The sequence below is a fragment of the Megachile rotundata genome, chromosome 1 (genome assembly GCF_050947335.1).
Source record: "Megachile rotundata isolate GNS110a chromosome 1, iyMegRotu1, whole genome shotgun sequence".
NCBI classification, from domain to species: domain Eukaryota; kingdom Metazoa; phylum Arthropoda; class Insecta; order Hymenoptera; family Megachilidae; genus Megachile; species Megachile rotundata.
In genome coordinates, this window is record NC_134983.1 from 18,644,368 (window position 1) to 18,663,652 (window position 19,285).

At 38.1% G+C, this 19,285-nt stretch overlaps 2 protein-coding genes and 1 long non-coding RNA gene across 12 annotated transcripts in view; 2 read left to right on the plus strand and 1 right to left on the minus strand.

The window, feature by feature from the left end:
* LOC100877696 (uncharacterized) overlaps positions 1 to 15,988 on the plus strand; it is a 186,010-nt gene extending 170,022 nt beyond the window's left edge. For 3 of the 7 annotated variants that reach the window (XM_012287164.2, XM_076533453.1, XM_012287166.2), the window contains 15 exons: positions 6,100 to 6,782; positions 7,256 to 7,786; positions 7,950 to 8,724; positions 8,917 to 9,090; positions 9,396 to 9,566; positions 10,128 to 10,439; positions 11,239 to 11,560; positions 11,679 to 11,925; positions 12,020 to 12,203; positions 12,300 to 12,516; positions 12,623 to 12,814; positions 13,019 to 13,266; positions 13,590 to 14,131; positions 14,395 to 14,572; positions 15,291 to 15,419. In XM_012287164.2, the coding sequence (XP_012142554.2) occupies positions 6,457 to 6,782; positions 7,256 to 7,786; positions 7,950 to 8,724; positions 8,917 to 9,090; positions 9,396 to 9,566; positions 10,128 to 10,439; positions 11,239 to 11,560; positions 11,679 to 11,925; positions 12,020 to 12,203; positions 12,300 to 12,516; positions 12,623 to 12,814; positions 13,019 to 13,266; positions 13,590 to 14,131; positions 14,395 to 14,566 (4,413 nt within the window). In that variant the 5' untranslated portion in view covers positions 6,100 to 6,456 and the 3' untranslated portion in view covers positions 14,567 to 14,572; positions 15,291 to 15,419. Of the gene's footprint in view, positions 1 to 6,099; positions 6,783 to 7,255; positions 7,787 to 7,949; positions 8,725 to 8,916; positions 9,091 to 9,395; positions 9,567 to 10,127; positions 10,440 to 11,238; positions 11,561 to 11,678; positions 11,926 to 12,019; positions 12,204 to 12,299; positions 12,517 to 12,622; positions 12,815 to 13,018; positions 13,267 to 13,589; positions 14,132 to 14,394; positions 14,573 to 15,290 lie in introns of all 7 variants that reach the window. The other 4 variants (XM_076533459.1, XM_076533464.1, XM_076533469.1 and 1 more) reach the window with 4 other exon arrangements.
* LOC105662688 (uncharacterized) lies at positions 9,349 to 18,901 on the minus strand. Of its 4 annotated transcripts, none has more exons than XR_013038749.1 (4): positions 18,665 to 18,901; positions 17,783 to 18,227; positions 12,996 to 17,716; positions 9,349 to 10,555 (listed from the first exon to the last, which is right to left on the minus strand). It is a non-coding gene; the product is annotated as an uncharacterized LOC105662688 (long non-coding RNA). The 4 variants fall into 4 exon arrangements; XR_013038751.1 differs by having other exon boundaries at positions 12,996 to 17,318; positions 17,431 to 18,227; XR_013038750.1 differs by having other exon boundaries at positions 12,996 to 17,352; positions 17,431 to 18,227.
* LOC100881278 (excitatory amino acid transporter 3) lies at positions 16,430 to 18,498 on the plus strand. The gene is made up of 9 exons (XM_076533544.1): positions 16,430 to 16,667; positions 16,747 to 16,924; positions 17,007 to 17,049; positions 17,129 to 17,165; positions 17,233 to 17,416; positions 17,487 to 17,720; positions 17,804 to 17,995; positions 18,072 to 18,206; positions 18,278 to 18,498. The coding sequence occupies exons 1-9, from the start codon at positions 16,430 to 16,432 to the stop codon at positions 18,396 to 18,398; spliced, it is 1,362 nt and encodes a 453-aa protein (XP_076389659.1). The 3' UTR covers positions 18,399 to 18,498.
* Positions 18,902 to 19,285: the final 384 nt, after the last annotated feature.

Here is a 19,285-nt window from a genome sequence, read left to right on the forward strand (position 1 = left end):
TACATTACATATGATGACATACGATGATGTATGATGATGTGTGACAACGTATGATACATTACATATGATGACTTATGATATTGTTTGATGATATTTGATTACATATGACATGTTATATATGTTGACATGTGATGATGTATTATGATATATGACATATGGTACATTACATATGATGACATACGATGATGTATGATGATGTTTGACAACGTATGATACATTACGTATGATGACTTATGATAATGTTTGATGATATTTGATTACAGATGACATGTTATATATGTTGACATGTGATGATGTATTATGATATATGACATATGGTACATTACATATGATGACATACGATGATGTATGATGATGTTTGACAACGTATGATACATTACATATGATGACTTATGATAATGTTTGATGATATAGGATTACATATGATATACTTGTATATGATCACATATGATAATGTATGATGATATATGATAATATATGGTACATTACATATGGTACATATTTATGATCATACATGTACATGTGTTCTACTATAACACATATTGATCCTATGAATATGAACATGTATCAGAAAGAAATTTAAAAAATATCACTAAAATTATGTTAGTAATCTAGAACAGAGAACTGCAATTTTAAATAAAAAATCTCTGTTCAATGGTCGTAATAACACGTTCAGTAATGTATGTGGTTACCCAACGTCATAACTTAAAATTTTAATTAAAGTTCCGAATATAACCGAAATTATAGCACTAAATCATAGACCCTTTATTAAAGAACGAACCTTAGAAATCAAGATTAAATATCACCCATGAAATCTGTGATAATGTTCCCGTAATTGTAACAGGTAAATCGTATCTCGTAGTGTTATAATATTTAGAAGTAAGGATTAGCAACAATAGAATGGCGGTTATGAGTGCATGTATAACGGGCAAGTGTTCTTGAAGGTATTCAACATGCTCTAAAGAGGGAAATACAGCGAGCGAAGTGAGAAGACAGAGAGAGAGAGAGAACTTAGAATAAGCATTTAATGAAAGTACGTTGCTGAAAGCGGCTTGAAAGATGAACGGAGAAATTGGCTTCGTTGCAATTAGGTTTAAAAAAAATCTTACCTCGTTAAGTGAAAAATGTATCGTTAACATTTGCTGTAAAAGTTAGTACCAGAGATTATTAAATGAGTAGACATTTATGCACGAGTACTGTTTACATTATTCTGTTGGTCGAGTGCTAGCTTGGAATTGGAATCGTTTCTCTTTCGTTTACCAGTTGATAATTTAGATATACATATGTGCATCCATATGTGGATACGTACATGCATATATGTGGATGCATAAATACGTGGATACATGCATATGTGCATCCATATGTAGATACATACATGAATATGTATATGCGGATGCATACATACGTGTATCCATATGTGGATACATACATGGATATGTATATGTTGGTACATACATATGTGCATCCATATGTGGATACATACATGAATATGTATATGTGGATGCATACGTATGTGCATCCGTATGTGGATACATACATATGTGCATCCATATGTGGATACACACATGAATATGTATATGTGGATGCATACGTATGTGCATCCATATGTGCATACATACATGGACATGCATATGTGGATACATACATGGACATGCATATGTGGATACATACATGAATATGTATATGTGGATACATACATACATGCATCCATATGTGGATACATACATGGACATGTATATGTGGATGCATACATATGTGCACTAATGACTTAATACTTCGAGTCATGTAAATTTAAGCTCGTTCACAATATTCGTTGCAATTATACTGATCTCTACAGTATCAAAATACTTATTTTCCTCCACAATTTATCGGATAATACATTTCCGCGTCGCGTACGGGTTCGTCGACGTTGATTTCAGTTTCCCATAAAATTGCGATCGTCGCCGAGGAATCTCTCGGATCGGTACATTTTAATTGCGTTTCTGAATGGTGTCGGTAAAAGGGGAGGGCAGGAACAATTGATCGTCGTGAGAAAAGCCGAGACGGCTGAGTGCCAAGGGAAAACGCACTTTCACGTTTTCGCAGAGCTCTCTCACGCCCGACGTGGGACAGATTTACAGCAATTAAAACGTGCGAATCCGGGGAAATTTCGTTTCGCGGGATCCTCTCCATTCGAGGATCGCGCCGAGCTTCGTTAAAATCATTGTGGAAATCTGGAACGTACCACGACGACGTGTCTCCCCAGACGCTTTTAAACGGGCAAATAACGAACCCTGATGTCTTATTTCCATGGGAGTGCCGGCTATCAAACAAATTACGATTGACAGCCGAGCAATCTTCCTGAGTGCGTCATTTTCCGCTACAACGTTTTCTACATCCCTCAATTTTCAAGTCTCCAAAACCTAAATACCCTGAGTCGTATCTCAGAATCTCCGGGTCCCAAGAAATCTCCGAAAAATTAAACTAACTATTGGACCCTAGTTTCACTCCTAAGTCAAAGACATCCCATGCCAAGTGCACACGAATCCTTCGATAGAATAAAAAAAAGCAACGATGCACCTCCGATCGCAAATCATCCTAAACTGATGCACGAATCAAACGCATTCATTGTCGCGCGTTCAAAGATCCATTCTCTCAAATTTACTGCCATAGTCGCACAATACGAGCTGCCAGTTCCCGCTTATCTCACGTGTCATACGCGTTGTTACTGATACCACGTGCGCCGGATTCCCTTGTACCGATCGGCTGATTCGAACGACGACCTGCCTTAACAGCCATTTCACAAACGATAAACCATGACACCGGTTCAGCCATTGTCGGCGTTCATTTCGCTTTTTTATTCCCCGTGCAATCTGTGTCGTGACACCGTCTCGAACACGTCGAACCCGACAAATTAGTACTAAACCTAAGCTGAAAATTCATCCTCCGATGCACGCCGATAAACGGCTCGTGATTTATTCGACGTTCAATCAGGGAACGTCAATCTTCGCGAGATGGAATTACGGGGATAAACGATTTAAAGGTTTCGCTTCTTCGCTCGTCAAATTGTGGGAAAAGTGATCCCAGCTGAATCTCGTTATCGGACACGTACGGATCTTCACTTACGTAAAGTCGCTTGCGTAAGATATTAATTATATGCTGCCTAGGTAAAGTTAACAATTACGAATATTTACAAATTATTAGCGTGAACCAGTCAGTACTGGTGTCCATATTTGACTTACAGCTCTCTGCTGAATTTCTGTCTTAAATTAAAAGCCTTCGGTTATGTCTCCTCGAATGCGTTCTTAAGTTCACTTAAGCAACGTAAAGAATGTAAACGTTTATTAAGGCAATTACGAACAGACAAATTCCGACTGCTTGAACGCGTAATTAGCCATAAACAGAAGAGCGGTGATCAAGTATTGACTCGTTAAGATGGTTGACGAGAGGATCGAAACATCTGTCCGACAAACGCGAAACCGTGATCGTTGGTGCACGTAACCGGACAGAAATGCCGCAGGATCCAGCTGTGCGCGGTTTAAAATTCATACGAAGCGAAGTCAAGGCAGACTTGACCCACTTAAAACTGACATCGAACAGTGGCTTCCGTATTTGGCCAACGTGTGTCTAGCCGATGCACTACTCTCTTCATTAAATTCGCAGCGAATGGACGACCCCGGGGACTTCGAACAGGTCCAATTTAGCCACTCCGTTGCCGCGTATTATCTCCGCTGAACATCTGGCATGAGTAACTTTAACGCTGTTCCAAAACTCCGTCGACCTTATTATTACTAGGCTGTCGCGTCGACTAAATTTTCGGAGTGATTGATACAGGAAATTTTACAATAAAGATTTAAAAATATAAGAAACCGAGGGATGTATGGAGTTTGAGGTATCAAGGGATATAGCAGACTTGGGAGATCTAGGGAATTTTTATGATCATGATATTTTAGAATATAGGCAAGTCTGGAGAATTTTTGTATTAAAGATATTTGAGATTTAGGGAATGTAACATCTAGGGAATTTTCGACTAGGAAGCTTGAGATGTAGGGAATTTTTATTCTCAGGATATTTGATGATATCGGCAAGTTAGTTGTCTAGGGAATTTTTACATTAAGGGTATTTGAGATATAGGGAATGTAGGATCTAGGGAGTTTTCGACAAGGAAGTTTGAGATCTAGGGAATTTTTATTTTCAGGATATTTGATGATATAGGCAAGTTAGTTGTCTAGGGAATTTGTACATCAAGGGTATTTGAGTTATAGGGAATATAGGATCTAGGGAATTTTCGACAAGGAATATTGAGATCTAGGGAATTTTTATTCTCAGGATATTTGATGATATAGGCAAGTTAGTTGTCTAGAGAATTTTTATATCAAGGGTATTTGAGTTATAGAGAATGTAGGATCTAGGGAGTTTTCGACAAGGAAGTTTGAGATCTAGGAAATTGTTATTCTCAGGATATTTGATGATCTAATCAAACTGGTTGTCTAAAGAATTTTGCCACGAAAAATTGAAGTATAAGAATAGAAATAATATATTAATATATTCTATATGAAATCCTGGAGGTTTCTGTCTGAGGAAAATGTTCAAACCTACAAAATTTTTAAGTTGTCAAATGTCGAGGTCTCTAGTCTTAACATTCCTAACTACATTATTTCTAAACCTTCAATTCTCAATTAATATAAAATGTACAGTTACAACAAATAATCTTAAAAAAATTAAATATTATCGATAAAGTGTTAAGACATCCCCAAGATATATAATTTTGCAAATGACACGAAACCGTTTACAAAGATTTTGATAAGCACGTTTCAGTTACAGCGGCAAACAGTTGAAATCCACGTGACAGCAGGTAGAAACATGCGGTACTAGTAATTAGAAAAGTCAGACAGCAGAAGATCCTAGGTATCTCCTTCTCATTAGTGGGACCAGTTTGTCATTAACCCTCCGCGTTTTCCCCCCTATCCCGGGCATTCTCTCTCGTAATTTCGTCCCACCTGTCGCCCACCAACAGACAATTATTACGCCCGTTTAATACGAATTTCAGATCATTTAACGTGCAACTTGGAAACCTAATTCAAGCTTTCCATTAGACGCGACAGGATTTCTCCACCTTTCTTTCGGCGAAGTGCCACGGGTAAATGCACTGTATTCAACGAACATGAACTACGGTGAACTCTATTTCAGGGATCTGCTTCTCTTCCGCTGCGAAATTCACTTTGAATTTCTGTAAGTGAGCGAAATAAGAAATTGGGGAAGTTAAACGGTTGCTTTCGTTGTTTGGCGGAGAGGAAATTATATCGCGTTATAATTTTCTCCTGTTATTCTGTTATACAATTTTATTATATTGCTGTTCTGCTACTATTATTATTGTTATACTGTTTTGGAAATTTTACTGTTATAGTATTCTATAATTTTATTAGACCACTGTTTCATTATACTTTTGTAGTATATTCTTTTAATTTACGATTCGAATTGAATGTCATTCTACTACTTTACTACGCCGCCATTTTACTGTTCTACTGCGCCGCCATTTTACTGTTGTGCTACGCGGCCATTTTACTGTTCTACTACGCCATTTTCTTGTTCTACTATTCCGCCATTTTACTGTTCTACTACACTAAGATTCTATTATATTACTAGTCTATTATACTACTATAGTGTCATTCTACTATTCTATTATACTACTATATTGCCTTTCTAACGCTCTATTATATTACTGTTCCACTATGCTGTCATTCTGTCACTCTACTACACAACTATTCTATTATTCCACTACTTTTCCATATTATTCTACGTAAGCAACTAAAGTTTGTTTTAATCAATTTAAATAAATCAAATCACAATCATGAACATGTCCCAAATGAAAATCTCATCTGCATCCAAAACGAAGTTGCAAATAATTCAAGAGAGGCATCTGTCTATCAAACTCAACAAAATAAACCACTAAAAATGACTAGAAAAAAGTTTCATCGTCGTTATCACGCATTCGGCCATCTATCAAGTGTCTCTTGTCACGTGTAAAGAATTCATGTAGATTTCACGCGGACATCATCGGGCGGGTCTAACTCGTATCCCGCGGGGTGCAATAAACGTTGTCTCCTTTTGCTGTTGCAGGTAGAATGCAGCGATACGGGACGCGGCGGTGCTCGTCCGCAACGAGGCTATGAGAAGGCTGAATGGAGGCCGAGGAAGCCTCAGAGCCCCCTGGGGCTCCGACCAGTGTTCCCTCGTCCGTGTACATCGAGATCAATCGTAGCCGCGCCACATCGCAGCCAATCTAGACCCCAGCTAATATCCGCGTAAACGCGAGGCTTTCCACAGCTCGGATCCGTCGAAACCTCGATTTTGATCCTCTTCTCCCCCCGAAGCTGCGAGTTTCCAACGAGAGACCGTACCTAATATGAGACCGTGGCCAACGAGCGAACACGCGATCCGACTAATCGATTGAACGACACACCGAGAGACGTCGGAATGGCTGCACCGGTGATAGAGAAGAAACGGTTCTTCTGCCGTGAATGGGCGTTCATCAAGCTGTCCCATTGTCTGGAGCAGAGGCCGGCCTCGAAGACGTGCGGTGCTCTGATCGTCGGAGGACCAGGAAGCGGCAAGACAGCTTTGTGCGCGGAATTAGCATGGCCGTCGACCGGCGCCAACGCTAAACACCAGAGGTCCTTGAACAGGAGACTGCTCGCCAGGCACTTCTGCCAGGCAAGGAGCGAGGCATCCTTGTCTCCCGCTCAGTTCGTCAGGTCTTTGGTCGCTCAGCTACTTCAGGCTAGCTCCGATGGCATTCATAGGTTGGTTAAACGTGTTACAGAGCAAAATCCTACCTAGAGGAGATACTATGACAATTCTATGCAGATTCTTGACAGATTGTAGCTATATCTTGAGAGTTGACTTTGAGAGATCAAAATTATAGTTAGACTTTAAGAAAATTTTTTGGAAATTCTAAGAATATTCCAAGGAGATGTTGGAAGCTTGTAGGTTGACTCTGGTAGATACTATAGATAACCTAGCAAGATTTTAGGAGAATTGCAGATTTCAAGGCTATTCCAGGTGGAAGATTCCTATGTAGATTTTTCTTGAGAGATCCTAAAGTATTTCTAAGAAGTCTCCCTAAGTCCTCTACATCCCTACATAGTTTATATCCATGTATCCATAATTGAATCATATCATTTATATGATGTATTAATAAAGAAAATTAATAAAGTATATTAATAAAGAAAAATTGTCGTGAAGAACAGAAAAGTAATGGCGTCCGTTTTCACAGAGCCTCTCCAAGTTCGCCAACTCCGAGCAACGCCACAACCACCACCACCACAACAGTTCCTCTAACTTCGAGGGAGGCCGTGGCAGAAGCGTACGCCGAGAAACTCAGAACAGATCCGGATATACAAGCCGCCTTGCAGCCGGACGTTCTCGATCGAGATCCCGACGACGCTTTGAAGAAGGCTCTGCTGATACCCCTGCTAGAGGTGGAGCCACCGAAAAGTTGTTTGTTCTTGTTAGTCGACTCGATCGACGAAGGACAAACGCTCAATCCCCCGCAAACCGGTACCAGAGACTCCAGAAGAGACAACGAGAACGTCAGTAGAACGATCGCTGAACTACTAGCCAATCATCACCACTTGTTCCCACAATGGCTGCTGCTGGTTTGTACCGCTCGACGTCAGAGCAAGACGATCTCGAGGATGTTCACCGGCTTCCGCAAGATCTCCTTGGACGATCTGAGGAAGTCGCAGGTCGTCAGAGACGTTCAACAGTACATTCTGGCACGGTTGGATCAAGAAGACGCTCTGAGGTAGGTGTTCATTTGAACAGAGTCGTTGTAAAGAATTTGAAAGATGCAGACTGTAATCGTAGGAGCGTTTTGATTACTCTGTTACTAATTGCTGTGTTAGTTTATTAGTCTAAATTCCTCTAAAGTATTCCTGCATTAGTCTAAAGTCCTCTGTCGATTTTAGGCAGCACATCTCGCGCGACACAGCCGAGATGCTAAACCAGCTGCACATCAAAAGCAACGGTTGTTTCCTGTACCTGGAGAAGGTTCTCGACGGCGTGGCCGAGAACTTCATCGTGCTGCGTGAGGTCCGTGAGATACCAGGCACCCTGAACGGCCTCTACCTATGGCTGTGTCAAAGACTCTTCAGCAGAAAGCAATTTGCCAAAGTACAACCGCTGTTGAACGTGATCCTAGCCGCGAAACTGCCGATCACCCAGGAGATCCTGTACAAGTGCGTGAAAACCGCCTGCGTCAGCATCACCATCGAGGACTTCAATAGGCGCTTGCACCTTCTACGAAGAGTCATCTCCGTTTCGCGTGCCGGAGCCCTGATGCTGTTCCACCATAGCTTCGCCGAGTGGCTGCTCGACGTGAAACACTGCACCCAGAAGTATCTGTGTTCGGCCATCGAAGGACACGCCATGTTGGCCGCGTATTACACTCTTCGTGGTCCAGATTTGAATCCCGACGAAATTTGCGTGTTGGGTCAGCATCTACAACGAGCCATAACCAGCGTGGCGACAACCAACTGCAATTTGGACGTGCACACGCTACAGGTGCTCTGGATGATAGGCAGCGGAGCACCGATCGAGGATTGCTATCTGGACAGCTCCGAATGCATCCTCTGGCCTAGGCAGGAAGTGAAGCTCCTCAAACTACTGATCGACGCAGGTGCCAAGCCATCCGAGAAGGTCGTCGAAGACGACGCCAGCAAGGATGCTGTTTCTTCTAGTCAGGTACCTCCGTTGACAAGAAATTTGATGATCGACCCCCATAAGTTTATATTGTCATTGACCTTATCAGCGTAGTTCTAACTCCTATGCTCCTCATGTATCTCTTTCAAATGGCGCATGATCCCTGATTGATAACAGTCGAGATGAAATTATCAGTGAAATTTGTATAACGATTATGTGGCTTTTTTATAAAAGGTCTCGCAAGATGTGAGCCCTATGGATGAGTCTCCAAGCGAGCCATTAACGGAACTACTCGGTGAAAGTGGAGACATCAATCAAGCTGATTCTTGCGGACGAACAGTGCTGCACACGCTTGCTGCAGACGGTAATGCATCTCTATTGGAACTCGCTCTGGCAACGTGTCCCCAGGTAAACATTGACAATTCTTAAAAGCATCTTAACACGTGCTTCTCTAGCACTTGATTGAACAATTATCCGAGTAATTGCATTGCCCATAACACTCACTTATGAGGTGAACTTATAATTTTGATTATTAGTGTATTACATCATTTTTATTGTACACATAACAATACTTGATTGTTTTATCCATATAAAGTGTACAATTTATATAACATTAATTAATTAAATAAATAAAAAAATTAAAGAAGTTAATTAATTAGAACAATGTATATGTTTGCAATATATTTTTAAACCGCATAATTTTTCAATTCCAGGCAAAATTGGAAGCCACCGATCGTCATGGTCAAACACCCTTGAACCTTGCTGCCAGACACGGTTACGCAGACGTAGTCAGAGTACTTTTGGCTGCTGGAGCTTGTGCAGATCATGCTGACTGCGATGGGTGGACTGCCCTTAGAGCTGCTGCTTGGGGTGGACACACTCAGGTGACCATTTTATAATAAACCAACATTCGATCCAGCACTGTAATTTCACTGTAATATCTATTTGACCCTTTGAACGCAACATCTATGCACTGTACTGTCACACTAATTTCTATGTATTTTACATAAACCTTAACCTGTACATTTGTTTCTGAAGCTTATCATACTAAACTCAACTGTTAAGATGTAAATAACCCTCTGTCGGATGTTAAAATTTAGATGACTTCCTAATTTCATTATTTATCTAAATTGCAAGCTGAAGCAAATCCAACAAACTGAAGTAAAAATTTACTCTGTAATATTTGGCAACTTGATGTGGTAATGAATATTTGCCTGCATAAAGTTTTGAACATAAATATATAATACATTAATTACATTTACATTAATTCTTATTAAAAAATTTGAGACACCACTGTGGAAGATTCGAGGAAGGGTTAATTATATCTGTTAAGTTGCACTAAACTGTATGTAATTAAATGTATGTCTGGCGTGCGGGGCGTCAGGACGAATAGGTTTCCAGAAATTGCAAGAGGTAATATAAAATACGAAAATAAAATCGCGTAGGTGGTCGAAATGCTGTTGGAGCACGGAGCAATGGTGGATTGCGCTGACTGGGATCAACGAACCGCTCTCAGAGCAGCTGCGTGGGGTGGCCATGAGGACATCGTTAAAGCACTTCTGCAGCACGGCGCCGACGTCAACAGAACGGATGACGAGGGCAGAACCGCCTTAATTGCTGCTGCCTACATGGGTCACAGCGAGATTGTCGAACACCTTCTAGACTTCGGCGCTGAGATCGATCATGCTGATAGCGACGGAAGGACTGCTCTCAGTGTAGCTGCTCTATGTGTCCCTTCCAATCATGGTTATGCAAAAGTTAGTTCTGCTTCTGGCTTTACTCGTGTCCATTTATATCCTCTGCCTGTTCATTCGTTGCCCACTTATCTATACTTTGATGACTCTTCTCCGTGATTCATCCAGAACTGCAAAACCTGAAAAGTAAAACATTTAACAAAGACCGAGACTGAGTTCAGATAAATTACGTTAACAAATTGGAAGCTCAGATCAGAGTTAATAATGTTTTTGGATGCGAATCATGTGCTGAAGAATGAGGTCCACATTGTCAGAGTATTGTAGCTAACTCAGAGGTTGAAGCATACTGTATCAGCTTTGAGTGTTAAGTGTGAACCATGTCATGAAAGCCTCAGGACCATCACTTCTAACCTAATATGCTAATCGTCAAATGTGGTTGCATCATTATGCAAAAGTTCATTCTGCTTCTAGCTTTACACGTGTCTGTACTTCAACTCTTCTCTGCCTCTTCATTCGTTATCTTTACACCTACTTTTCTCCTACTCTGTCGTCTAGTTTTCTGTATGATTCATCCAGAGTTATAGTAAGCAGAAGAACCTTAAGTCTGAATGTAGATAAATTAAATTAGCAAACTGCTGAGGAATCTCAGATCACACTTAACACTGTGTAAGGCTTTGAATGCAAAAATATCCTGAAGAATGAGATTCCCAATATTTCACTAGCACAAGCACAAAGTTTGAAGAATACATAGCATCAGTATTAAATGTAAACCTTGCCATGAAAGCCTCTAGATTATTGGCTTTAGCCTAAAACGTATATTATCAAATGTATTTGTAATTAATTATTTGTTGTTTTCTCGCAGGTTGTTACAATACTCTTGGAAAGAGGTGCCGCAGTTGATCACCAAGACAAAGATGGCATGACCCCGTTGCTAGTGGCTGCATTTGAAGGCCACAGAGATGTGTGCGAATTGCTGTTGGAGTACGAGGCAGACGTGGACCATTGTGATGCCACTGGACGCACTCCTTTGTGGGCAGCTGCCAGTATGGGCCACGGATCAGTGGTCGCTCTTCTGTTGTTCTGGGGATGTTATGTTGATAGCATCGATAACGAGGGTAGAACCGTTTTGAGCGTGGCCGCTGCACAGGGTGGCACTGACGTTGTAAAACAGCTATTAGACAGAGGTATAAAATTGTTTCAGAATTTTTGTCTATGATGCACAAGGTCCTCTGGGTTTACTAATAATGTCAGACACCCACTAAGGTCATAGATGAACGATTAAAGTGCACACTTATATTCCAGGTTTGGACGAACAGCACAGAGACAACTCCGGCTGGACACCCTTACACTACGCCGCGTTTGAAGGCCACATCGACGTTTGCGAGGCTCTACTGGAAGCTGGAGCTAAGATCGACGAAACTGATAACGATGGAAAGGGTGCTTTGATGCTGGCGGCACAAGAGGGTCACGCTACATTGGTTGAAAGATTACTAGAACAACACGGTGCTCCCATCGATCAACACTCTCACGATGGGAAAACTGCTCTCAGGTGATTCAACGATATCGCCGTTCATCTTTGAATAAAACATCGCGACGTTGTTTCAATTTGCAAAATGACTTATGAAGAAACGAAATGGTTGTAGGGTAGCAGCGTTGGAGGGGCATTATGATACTGTTAGAGTATTGCTGGCTCACAATGCAGACGTGAATGCGAAGGACGCTGATGGCAGGAGCACTCTTTATATCCTTGCTTTGGAGAACAGGCTGGCGATGGCACGATTTTTGCTGGAACATGCGCGTGCCGATGTGGAAAGTAGAGATTCAGAAGTAAGTAAAAATAATATAGCCTCTCTGGAGCTAAATAAGTAGTCTAATTGTCAAATTACAAGTTTAAGAGTGTACAAATGTCGCGTGATCTTTTAGGGCAGAACTCCTCTGCACGTAAGTGCCTGGCAAGGGCATGTGGAGATGGTAGCTTTACTGCTAACCGAAGGTAGTGCCAGTGTGAACGCCTGCGACAATGAGAATAGAACTCCTCTTCATTCAGCAGCCTGGCAAGGTCATGCTGCTATCGTCAGATTGCTGCTGGAACATGGAGCTACTCCTGATCATACCTGTAATCAAGGCGCAACTGCTTTAGGTAAAACAGTCATCTAATAATTAACCTCTTCAAGGATTATTTTTTCGAGATTGTTATCTAGTCATATTAGCATGCAACAATGTTTATGTGGATAAATATAAATCAGGTATTGCTGCACAAGAAGGTCATGAACACTGCGTACGAGCTCTCCTGAATCATGGCGCGGATCCGAGTCACTCTGATCACTGCGGTCGCAATGCTATCAAAGTGGCCGCCAAAAGTGGCCATGACACTGTGGTTAGGCTACTCGAGGAACATTCGGCTAATCAACGAAGTCTAAGACCTGGAATTAACGGAGGTTTGTTCATTTTATACATGTGACTTAGTGACCAAGTATCTCCACACTAACTACACTGTCCACACTATTGCATAGATACATTAAGAAGAGTCTAAGAAGTGATACAAACATGACAATGTCTAAGACATAAATTATAGAATATAATTCTTATAATTACTGTAGCGTTAACTCTTATAATTACTTTAACATGTATTACTGTCGCAGGTGGAAGTAGCAGTGCTACCTCGGTAACGTCAAACTCAACAGCAGAAACGAAACCGTCATCCGCGATTCTGAATCCGCTGTCAACCCAATACAGTCCAGCTGAATCGCCAGATTCAACGAAGAGGCGAAGCTGCGTCTCCCTGGGCAATAATTCCAGCAACAGCAAATCCAGCAGCAATCTAACCGGTAGCACGAAGAGCGATCAAGGGAAATTCAACCAGAACTCGATGGTGAATCAGGTAATCAAAGTAGGTAACACTGACGTTTCTTAATGCTTTTTTCCATTAACGCTGTACTTGGAGAATCTTCGACCTCCGATACCACTTCCAATGGGATCATCCATTACGTTTCATTAACTCTGCCGCATGCTTTTGTTCGTTCCGTTCTCACGCACTCGTGTACAGATCGTTTTTTGCAATCACTTTTCATCGAATTTATTTCTCTCGAGTACAACCCTAACACATTCAAGACTTATCTTACCGAGCGTAAATATCAAGGCGATCTATACACAAGCTTCAGACTTAACTCGCCGCACGAAAACCAAGGCATTATCTGACTCCTATAATTTTAGACACCATTATCTTTCACGCAACAACTACAACAATGCTCGAGGGGTGCGAAGAGTCGTCCGTTGAGCAAACTGTTGTCACCGTTGAAAAGCGAACCCCAAAGTCCAATCTATGCTTCGCCGCCTCATTCACCGTTGAGCGACAGCCTTATACCGTACTCGCCAACGAACACCAGTCCACCGAGTGCTCAGACGGCCGCGAACGTGATACAGAGCCAGCTAGGGGTCTCTTTGTTGACAGCGAACAATCAGAATTTACCGTACAAAGCGCAGATCGGTGGATACAATCACACATCGGCGATTTACGAACCCATCAACATAAAGACCGAGATCATCGACAAGAACGACATCGGTAAACCCTTCGAACTCACGAACGAGATGTTAGGTTTGAGCGTGACGAAGGACAAGAAAAATGGCCTCGACGAGAAGAGAAACTCGGCTGATACCCACTTCACTAGGGACACCCACATGAGGATAATACTAGGGAACAGTGGAGCTGGTGTTGGCAGAAGCGTGAAACATACCTCTGAACATATGCCTGCCAGGTATGGTTTCTATCATTATTTAAATATTTATTGTCTCTTAACAATATATTCATAGAAATAATTCTTTGCAATGTGCTTAAAATATAGGATTCACAATTTAATAGCAGTGATGTAGAATAGTAAAATATTGGAAGAATACTAAAGTTGTCAAAGAGTACAAAATGTGAACAGATGTTTCTAAAGTCATATTGCAAAGAGATTACTTCGTTGTAAATAAAGAGAATAATGTTTTAGTTGAATTATAAAATGATCTTTGATTGCAGTGCGAGCAATGCTAAACCAAAGCGCAATGGACTGGTTTCCAACCCAGCCATGAGATTAGTAGCAGGTGTTAGAAATGGAATTGAGAATGCAACTAATAGAAATAAACCAATTACAACGCGAGTAAATGGATTTCAGTGGAAAGCAGAGGCACGAAAGGAAACACCTTTGTAGGGACAGGTATTAATACAGTTTCACTTTTGAGGGCCACAAAGAAAAGTATCTAATGCTAAAAACCAATGTAATTTAAACAATTGTAAAGAACAAATAAAAGACCTAACAAAACTTTCAATTCATATAAGATTGTATAAATGATCAGAACAATGTGTTATATATATTTTATTTTACAATGCACCACACGATTTTCCATTATGCTTTATGAATATTATACAATATTTTCTATTGAATCATACACTTAGTATTAGAATTTAAATATTTCCATCCCTCAAATTTCGTTTGATCCAATTTTCAATTTTAATTTTGAAGATTATTGAATGACGAGTTCTTAAATATTTTGAGATATTAAATGATTATTGAATTTTCTAAAAAACAAAATAGAAGTAGCTGATCCTTACACGTTGTAATTACAGCGTTCAGTTTTGGAAGTGGTATCAGTAGATCTTTGTATTCCTTTTTTACTAAAGCATAACTTATCGATTTTGCATGATCAAAGATAACTATGTATAACATTAGATTTTGCAATAAGACTAGGAATTAGCAAACGTGAGTTTAAACAAAATTTTAATATTCTAATCTTTTCAGAATAACTGGTCTCACTAATCTCCACTTAAGTGTGTTTGTGTCATGTCGAGTTCATTTATCATTTACTTAATAATTAATTGTAATAAGTTACGAATAGAATAATGGACTAATCAGGATTATAATTTCTTTGACATAGGTTGTATTGTCAGAAGCACCATCTCAGCAGGACACTGGAATCCGTTATTGCGGTTGGCGAATCGTAATTACCAAAAAGCGGAAGTCAATAAATAAATTTTTCTCTTTTTATTTGAGCAAAATCAAATTACCTCACATTAAAAAATGAACGAAAAAGATTTATAAAAATCGCGACGAATATGAGAAATAAAGAAATGCGTACTATACAAACAAGAAAACCAAATATTAAACAGCATAGAGAAGTATGTAGATCTAGACATGTAAACAATTACAAAACATGACTTTGTATAAATGTAACGTTAATAAAAAATTCTTTATTGATCTCACTAATACTTCATATAAACGGCGATGAACTAATTATTGAAACCTTAAGGATTGATAGTCATTGAGTTTAATGAAAGAACAATGTGTTATGAGATTTTTCCTTCAGAAGACTGGATGCAGATAAAATGCATAATGTGATGTTTTAATTGATTAACTCAAAGAATGATACAGAATTGTAAAGATATGTATAAATTATATTAAATAATTAAGAAAAAAAAAGTTATAGCGATACAATGTGAAACTCAGTTACAAATACGTAAAATTATGGCCTGAAGATTAAAAACGTGTGTAAATACACATCCTTCATGTATTGTGCACGATCATATTTATTATATTGTAATAGATGCAAAATAAATAAAAAGCAAAATATCAATACTACCGATTTATTTATTTAGCGTGACTCGTTTTTCACCGACGTAATTTAATGATGATATCCAATCAAAACGGTTCTAGTTAGAAGAAAAAGTTTGCTGTAGCAGATAACAGTAGAACTCCCTTATAACTTCCATCATGATTATAAAAGAGTCATAAATACATCCACTGTCATAAGATATCTTTCCCAAGGTAATATCCACTATTTTTAATGTTCCTGCCTAACATTTTAGATAAGACGGCAGATTTCATTAAGTCAGATTTTTTAGAAAAGTGTGCAACAAAAAAATTTGTCTTGAAAAATCACTCTGGGTATCTGTATGTATAAAATATTCTAAAAGTTTACACTAAAAATATAATTCAAACATCTTGATACAAGTTTGTGATAACATACTGTACTCTCAGATTGTAGTAGATTATTCATTCATACAATTTTTGAACAAAATGAATCTATTAAAGAGAATACTGCGACAAAAATTAATATTAACAACTGTTGCTGGTGTGTGTGCTGGAATCACAATAGGTTTTTTTCTTAAAATCTCAACTCCTCAACCATGGACCAAAAGAAATATAATGTACCTAAAATTTCCTGGGGAACTATTCATGAGAATGGTAAATTGCTTAATATTACCTCTTGTAATGACTAGCATCGTGAGTTCTACTTGTAACTTGAAAAAATCAGGTAAACTTAAAAAAATCAATGTTACTTTTATTATAATATAATAGCTGCCTCTTAGACTGACCAATTTTCTAATATGTAGGACAGATTGGATCAATGGCTCTGTATTATTATATGACAACAACATCACTTGGAATAATACTAAGTGTCATACTTGTTCAAACAATAAAACCTGGTGAATTACTTAAAAACAAAAATATTATATCACAAAATTCAACCAAGTCTTCCATGACAGTGGATACAATTTTAGATTTATTTCGGTATCTTATTTATAATACATATAATGGTAAAATTTTAATACTCCTTTAAATATATTTATTTTTACTTTTCTTAATTTTATAGAAATTTGGTACCAGATAATATAATGAGTGCATGCTTATCACAGGTAATGTCATTTTACTTCCCTAATTTTTGTTAAAATTATATATTCAAATAATATAAAAATATATGAAACATTGTTGCAGTATCAAACTGTACTAATAAAACCAAAAAATGAATCAGGTATGTTAAAATGACAATATAAAATAATGTCAAGCATGCAAAATTTTAATAAAACATGGTTTTGTAGCTCCAATATATGATTGGAAAATAGATCACACAAATATAATGGGAACAAATGTCTTGGGACTGGTATTCTTCAGTTTAGTTTTGGGCCTAGCAATTGGAGAGATAGAGTCAGTGGGTGAACCTTTAATAAATTTCTTTCGATCTTTATCAGAAGCAATGATGAAGATCATGAGCTGGACAATATTGTAATATCACTTACCACATAATGAAGCAATGATAATGAATAGTTATAATATAAAAATTGATGTTATATAGGCTGGTACCAATAAGTGCATTATTTCTTATTTCTGCAAAGATTCTAGAAGTAGAAGATTTTAATAGTGTGATGCGAAGGCTTGGAATTTATATCCTAACTGTCTTCAGTGGGTTACTTATACAAGGATTAATAGTACTTCCTCTAATATATTTCATATGCACTCGACAATCTCCATACAAAATTATAACTAAGCTTGGACCAGCTTTCGTTACAGCATTTGGTACATCATCTAGGTAATTAATTGAAATATATTTAATACAGGATACCTCAAATTTATGTAATCGATGATATTTACAATATAAGCTAAATTCTTCAGTACAGCTACAGTCCCTGTAACAATATCATGCTTAGAACGCATTGGAATGCCTTCCAAAATATGTAGATTTATTATACCAATTGGTGCCACCATAAATATGGATGGTATTGCATTATACGAAAGTATTGGTGCAATTTTTATTATTCAATTGCATGGATTGCAATTTTCATTGTTCAAAATCATAATAATCAGGTCTGTATTATGATCCTTTTTTGTTACAATTATAATATTAGATAATAATAGTAAAATGTATTGGAAACATTTGTAGCATAACTTGCACTATATCATGCATTGGTGCTGCTGGCTTACCTAGTGGTGGTTATGTAATGTTAATAATGGTATTAAATTCTGTGGGAGTCCCTGTAGAAGATGTCTCGTTAATTATCGCCATCGATTGGTTTGTGTAAGCATTTACCATTCATATCTATATAATCGCAAATGTTCATTCATAATAATCAAATGTCATATTTTTAGAGATCGATTTAGAACGACCCTAAACATCGTAGCTGATGCCTTGGGTGCTGGGATAATAACTCATTATTACAACAAAAATAAGCAAATTCCCGTGCAGGAAGAAATGGAGTTGTGTACATAAGATGACTTATCCATAAATTAAATTAAAATTATAACGTTAATCAAAATATATTATATATAAATATAAACTTATGATGTAAGCAAGAATTACACGAACGATATACTCATTTAATAAAATATTGATAAAATGTTTTATATATATCTATTTAAATAAAAATATTTTGAATTGCATTTATATATAAATGTTATTAAAAGTTTGCTTCCTGTTCGAAACTGAGAATACTTATTTAAATTATATCGTACTGAACAAATGGCGGGAACTTTTACCTCAAAGATTCAAATATAAAGAATGATACATAGCCTCACAAATTTCTGCAAGCTTCAGATCTTCAAATAGTTGTGACATTTCTATTGTATAACATTATAAAATATTACTTTTAATATTTTCCATCAAATCTTTCATTAAGAACATAGTATGTTACTTATTTATTAAAAAAATCCCATTACTACTAGTTCCATGAAAGATCATACTCCTCACGCGATGAGTTTTTTGTTCATTCTGCGCATACAGGATATGATTGGTTCAAATACTATTGGTTTCAAGAATAATGCGCATGCTCGGTTGCGATTTTCGCGATGCCAAATATATATACCCAGTGATCTTTTACTTTGTGTACTCTAGATTTAGATCATCGTCTCTTTTCCCTACTTATATATTTTTGTACACCCTGTATATAATGTACAAAGTGAAAGGCGTATAATACTGAAATTAGCCGCAATGCGCGAGCTATGATCTCTCATTCACACCACTGAACGAGTAACTTTTCGGGGAACAAATGTCGATAATTTCCGGTGTTTTTAAACACACTATTATTTTTTCATTATAATGCCAATGCTGTAAAACATTACAAAGAGAAAAGAAAACTAAAAAACAAATAAATTGACAAA

What these genes read in the sequence shown, in the direction of transcription:
- LOC100881278 (XM_076533544.1), top strand. Translation starts at nt 16,430, where the DNA reads ATGAATCTATTAAAGAGAATACTGCGACAAAAATTAATATTAACAACT. An exon ending in TGAGTGCATGCTTATCACAG is followed by an intron (nt 17,050 to 17,128) that starts GTAATGTCATTT and finishes ACATTGTTGCAG; the next exon opens with TATCAAACTGTACTAATAAA. An exon ending in TTCAAAATCATAATAATCAG is followed by an intron (nt 17,996 to 18,071) that starts GTCTGTATTATG and finishes AAACATTTGTAG; the next exon opens with CATAACTTGCACTATATCAT.